General features: G+C 38.4%; 1 protein-coding gene across 4 annotated transcripts in view; it reads right to left on the bottom strand.

Moving 5' to 3' along the window:
* Positions 1 to 650: 650 nt before the first annotated feature.
* The window catches only part of ECT2 (epithelial cell transforming 2), a 31,738-nt gene continuing 26,388 nt past the window's right edge, over positions 651 to 6,000 (bottom strand). For 2 of the 4 annotated variants that reach the window (XM_075031400.1, XM_075031402.1), the window contains one exon: positions 652 to 2,520. In XM_075031400.1, the coding sequence (XP_074887501.1) occupies positions 2,431 to 2,520 (90 nt within the window). In that variant the 3' untranslated portion in view covers positions 652 to 2,430. Of the gene's footprint in view, positions 2,521 to 6,000 lie in introns of all 4 variants that reach the window. The other 2 variants (XM_075031399.1, XM_075031401.1) reach the window with 2 other exon arrangements.

Genomic DNA, 6,000 nt, shown 5'->3' with positions numbered 1-6,000 from the left:
CTTACTAAAACTGGGTCAGACAATTGCTACTATTTTCTCCAGTATCCAAAAGACTTGTTACATTGCTCTAGGTAATTAGATTGAGAGCAAGTTGTCAAATCAGCAACTCAGTGTTAATTATTACCTATCAGCTTGTTATTTTAACCGAAAATGTCACTGTTTTCACTTCTCTATCTCACTGAAAAACTTCTGGTCCTCTGACAGTCAATATCCAAAGAGCAGTTAAGAGCTTCAGTACAACCCTAAGATACACATTGGCAGTGTAACCTCTCACCAGTTTGGGACTGAGCGTGCCTTCGATTAACTGCTGCTGGAGTACATCACCTTGGAGCATACTCAAAGAGCTGTGGACAAAGTAATGAATACATTGACCATTTTAAATTATCTCATTTAATTACAAGGAGATTGAGCTGCCCTCTTCCTCTTAGTGCTAACATAAAATTTTCTTTTTTTAACAGTAGACCTATTTTTTAATAAAAATAGGGGCATCTCATGCTGAAACTTGACATAATGGGTTAAGATAATAATGCATCCAGAATGCAGGAGGGTGTCAAGTCACACTGGAGGCAGGCATGGTCTTCCTTATTCTTCTCCTCCTTCGAGAGTCAGCAAGACTGAGCAGAACTAGTTCCTCCATTAGAAAGCAGTATGCAACAAATGAAGAACAGTAGGACTCAGCCCTCTGAACAATCATTTTCCATTCATTTAGCAACAACAGAGCTGTGCAGTAGTGGTAATGACAAGATTAGGCAATACAGTAAGCACTAGAGGTTCAATTGGTTTTGAGTGCAAGTGAACTTGATGTAAAAGCTAAATTATAAATAATTTGGAAATTAAAGATGACCAGAGAAATGATAGCCTGATATTATCATAAGTTTGCATGGAGTTAACCAAGTTGAAGATGTCTTTCCAAAAATAACAAAGAAACCAAAAACTGTTGTTGATTTTTTAGCACAGCATTTATTGAATAGTTCATTTCCTAGAGCCATTTTATTATGTGTCAGTGCATATTTAGCTCAGCTGTTTATTTTGAATGGATAAGGACGAAATACCCATGGATACACATACCCAGGGGAAGAGGGGAGAATGGTGAATATATTAAGAGAAAATAAGTTCTGGTTTGGCAGATTCAGGCCTACCATCGTATAATGCTTTATTAGGAATAGCTATAGAGCTAGGCAGAGTACACTTGTAGGCTGGAGCCCAACACAACGCTTTTTATGTGAAAAGACAAAGTAGACTCTCATAAAAGCCTGTTTAGCAAAGCCACAAGCAGTGTTATTTTAAACAGTTTATTTACATTGCTTGGATTGGCATAACGAGATATAAAAAACAGTTAAGTCTGACACATTCAAAAGCATCACTAGTTACATATAGACATAAGACAAGACACTGGTGGTTAAAAAGAAACCAGAAGTTGAGAACTCCTGCTAATACAGACACACAGTTAAACTGTTAATGAAATGCAGAAATATACATATTTAGATAGTTCCTGAGATAGCATCGCATCATACTCACTGTTCAGAGATGAAAGAAGTGAACATATAGTTTTGAAGGAAGACACAAATACATGAGAAAGCCAAGTAAAAACCCTAGGAGTACTACACCTGAAATTTGACACACCAAAATAGGGCCTTCAAGATACAATGCCACACCAAAAACCCCATACATTAAATAATGATTTGTTAACCAAGTTTTTGTTTAACAGCCCTGCTAAAAGGGAGTGTAATTATTTTCCTCAGACTTCCACTTCAAAGAAATTCAAAGAACTCAGTTAATCATTTTTGGTGGTCAACGCCAGTCATAGCCTTTAAACTTACTGTTCTAATAAACCCATGTAACAGACCACTGTGTTACAGTGAGGCTGCAGAAGACCATAACCACAGAAACTCAATTCTATTTCTTTATAAACAACTACATTTATAAAATATCTGGAATAAGCAGCTGTACAACAGGTTAACTGTCATACTTGAAAGGTCAGGTACTTCATAATGCATCTCCATTTAAGAAATCAACAATTCAAACATCAGAGTGCTCTGCCAACTGATGAAGTTAGGCAAGCATAAGAGTCATCCAAACTAGTGGTAAGTTATGTGATCATCACCTTCATTTAAAAGTCTGACAAACTAGTTTATTGCCTAGAGGGGACAATTTCCATGGAAGAAAATGCTTCCACTATGTTGGTGAGAAAATAAATTTGTGCAAGGGAATACTGTCTCTTAAATAAAGACCTAGTTACTTATTCCACTGATTAGCTGATCTGCTTCAATACAACTAAAAACCCCTTATGATTAACTTAGTGTTATCTAACATTTTGCTAATCATTGCTAAGTGCTAATGACTAAGGTACCATTAATGTCAGTAACAGGTCATATGAACAGCCAGCTGCTTGTCAGTCTCTACAATACAGCACTATATTTTAGACCGGCTTCATATCAAGTGGGTTGTTGATCGACTTAACGTATGACTCCTTTTTTCAAAGATTGAGGGAAGACTGACCAAGGAAGGAGAAGGAATACCCTGTTGGGGGAAAAAAAAAAATTATTTGATCATTTATTAGCCAATGTCAACAGTGCAGTAGTCATTTCTCAACCCTGATACCTAGTATAAGGAATGTAACAGTACAGAAGATCTTTAAGACTGGCAGCTTTTGAAATTAATGATTCAGCATTTCTAGATTTTGAACAGAAAAGTTAGACAGCACCAAATGAGTAGAATGCATATATTTTTAAAAATGCAGAGGAAAGATTTTTCCTTGTTACCAGCCTTGAGAGATTAAGAATGCAAGAACATGGTTTTGAAGACTAGCTGTTAGCCAAGTATTTGCATACAACTTGCATCACACTTTTTGCAATAATACTCTCCCTCCAAATTGAAGGCAAGACACATTATGATAATCTCCTAGAGAAATGGAGCTCCCCCTCAGATGCCACAACTTTCTGTGTTCTTACCAGCTTTGAGCCCCACTTTAGACACTGAATACATGCCTTCTTGGATACAGAAGGCAAGAGACATCATAACGATTTGTCAAAGCTTGCTTTAGCTGTGCCTGGGTGGGCACAAACTAGGCAAAAAGCTGACTTTTCTGGTGCTAGGAGCATAGCCTGCTTCTGGGACTTAAAATTACAGTGGTAGCACTAAAAGTTAACCTCTTTGGATCAGCTGAGATTTTTATATTCTTTTTACATTAAACCTCAAGATACTTTCACAAGCAATCTTCCCTTGCTCTTTATAGCTCAGCCAAGCTTTTCAGCATATAAACAGGTCATGGTAGTTAGGCAGCCTGCTGCACCTGCATGCTTCGAGAACCTTTTAAATAGGGATATTTTGAGCAGGTAAGGATATACCACTTCACTACGAAGTCTAATGCCTGTTTATGGCATGTCTTCTATTTGCAGTCATAGGCAATATTTGAAAATTAAATCCTAAACTCCTCTATATAGCAGCTCTATTTTATACGGGGTATTTTTTTTATTTACAGGTGGGGGAACAAAAAAACTTAAAACCACAGGTAAAATTAGCTGCTCAAGACTCATCTGCAACCAAGTTAAGGTCCTCAGAACTCTGGCCAGTGAGCTACACTGCCAGTTGGACAACTGAACTGAAACAGTAATTAATTCAATTGTATAGAAATGAATTGAGAAAAAAAAAGCAGAAAAATTAAAGTTAAAAGGATCTGTGAAAGAATTAACTTTGCACCCAGAACCAGAAGTAGAACTAGACCACATGTGCGTGTTGACTGCAACCCCATACATTAGAACAAGTCAAAGAAATACCCAACACCATTTAAAACACTTTGTGGATTCTAGTGTTTTATATAGTTGTACTGTGCTGTCTTAGTTTAGAGGAATCAAGATTTTTTGCTCACTTCATGCAAGACGGGCATTAACAGTCAGGATTTGATGTACAGAATTTTTCAGCACCACATTGGTTATTATCTCCAGCATCACCAGAAGTGGTAGTAATAAGGATAGGACATGATCTGTCCGAGGCATGACCATTTAAGCTTTCCAAGTTGGAAGAGGTTTTTCCTTCTACAGCATTTGAAAGACAGCTATTTGGAGAGCCAGAGCACAGCACAGGTCGAGGCCTGGAATTTTGAGAGCTCCAATCAACAGAACTGGAGCGATGAACATTAACAGCACATTTGACAGATCCATTTAGGCTGCACGTGGAAGATGAACGAGCAATCTACAATTAGGCAGGGGTTCAAGAGTTAGTCCAAACAAGAAAAAACCAAGCATCCAAGCTTTATTGATATTTTTACTCTATAGTTTTTCTACACCAAAAAATCTCCACATAAGCACAGGCCAGGATTTTATTTAAATAAAACAATATCTCTGAATAACAGCTTTGAGCCTCTCAATGGACTCAGACAGGTTTCCTGCAGCTTTAGTTTCCTACTCAGGAACTGCACTGGTATCCCAGCTTGAGGGGTTGGAATCCAAACCTCTCTTTTCCCCTCAACCTTAAGATTCAACCAAAAGGCTTTATGCAAGTTCAGCGGTGTGTGGGATTGGTTAAAAAACCCACACATCACACACAACATATGATCTGCTGCCAAGCTGCAGCTTACTACCTCAGGGGTCCAAGAACTCTGGGAACAATTTAAAATAGGAAAATATTTTTCACCACTTTAAGTTCCTACCATTTTGTGGAAAAAAAAGTATTTTTGTATGGCGTAGACGCACACAAAGAGGAAAGCCCATGACTTGCATTTTCATGAGAAATGAGATACAGTGCTGTATCAAAATGAAGACAGAATATTAGACTTCAAAAACAATCGTTGGAGCAATCATAATTGAAGGAAGAAAATCTCTACAGAGAGCTGGGGTATAGCCACACTGGTAGATTTTCTTATTTCCTCTAAAGCAAGGGAGTCTATTATGATACTTCCTCCCTTATTAATCCATATTTTCTCATGCCTATCTCATGTGGGAGAGCAGGGCAATATCTTTATGTTGTATAATTTAATGGCCACTCAAACATATTGAATTATCTCTATTTTAAGGTACTGACACATGAAGCAGTATTATAGAGATACACAGGAAATACTGTTCTTGGCTTTCTGTTCTACAAACTACAAAACTTTCAAGTAGATGCTTACTTAGCATACAGATTTACTCAAACACTAGAATAAAAGCAAAGGTCATCAAATCATTGAATGGTTTAGGTTGAAAGGGACCTGAAAGATTATCTAGTCCCAACCCCCCTGCCATGGGCAGGGACACCTTCCACTAGACCAGGTTGCTCGAAGCCCCATCCAACCTGGCCTTGAACACTGCCAAGGATGGGGCATCCTGGGCAACCTCTCTGGGCAACCTGTCCCAGTGCCTTGCCACCCTCATATAGTGAAGAATTTCTGCCTTACATCTAATCTAAATCTACCCCCTTTCAGTTTAAATCCATTACCCCTTGTCCTATCACTACCTGCTCTTGTAGAAGTCCCTCCCCAGCTTTCTTGTAGGCCCCACTTTGGTACGGGAAGGCTGCTCTAAGGTCTCCCCAGAGCCTTCTCTTCTCCAGGCTGAACAACTCTCTCAGCCTGTCTTCATAGGAGATTCATAAGATAATGAAAAAATTCCTCCAAATCTAGTCTGCTTTACTAGACTGTAGTAGGAAATTGAGTTTGACCTAGTGTAGCAGAAGAAAGCTGCAACAGTTAGCCAAGCATAGCAGAAGAGTTGCAGTATGTAGAACAATACATTATTTTACCAAGTTTTCTTAAACATGCAAAAGGAGATAATTCTCTTTTCTTTTTAAAAACTCTCAGGGGGCAGCATCTGTATTTCTGTACCCTTCCTTCCCAGTCTGTTTCACAGGATGTCTACCATCTCACTACTCGCATTGACACTTTCATCGTACTATTCAGGGTTGTACACCACATTTGTAAATATTGTCCAAAAATCAAAAGCATGAGCTAACACAAGATAGTGTGCTAGAAGTTTCTCACCCAGAAGAGGATACATACTCCATCTCTGGCAAAAGAGGCTGGGGTTT

Source organism: Buteo buteo, chromosome 7 (genome assembly GCF_964188355.1).
Source record: "Buteo buteo chromosome 7, bButBut1.hap1.1, whole genome shotgun sequence".
Taxonomy (NCBI): domain Eukaryota; kingdom Metazoa; phylum Chordata; class Aves; order Accipitriformes; family Accipitridae; genus Buteo; species Buteo buteo.
This window is presented reverse-complemented; position numbering and strand designations above follow the sequence as displayed.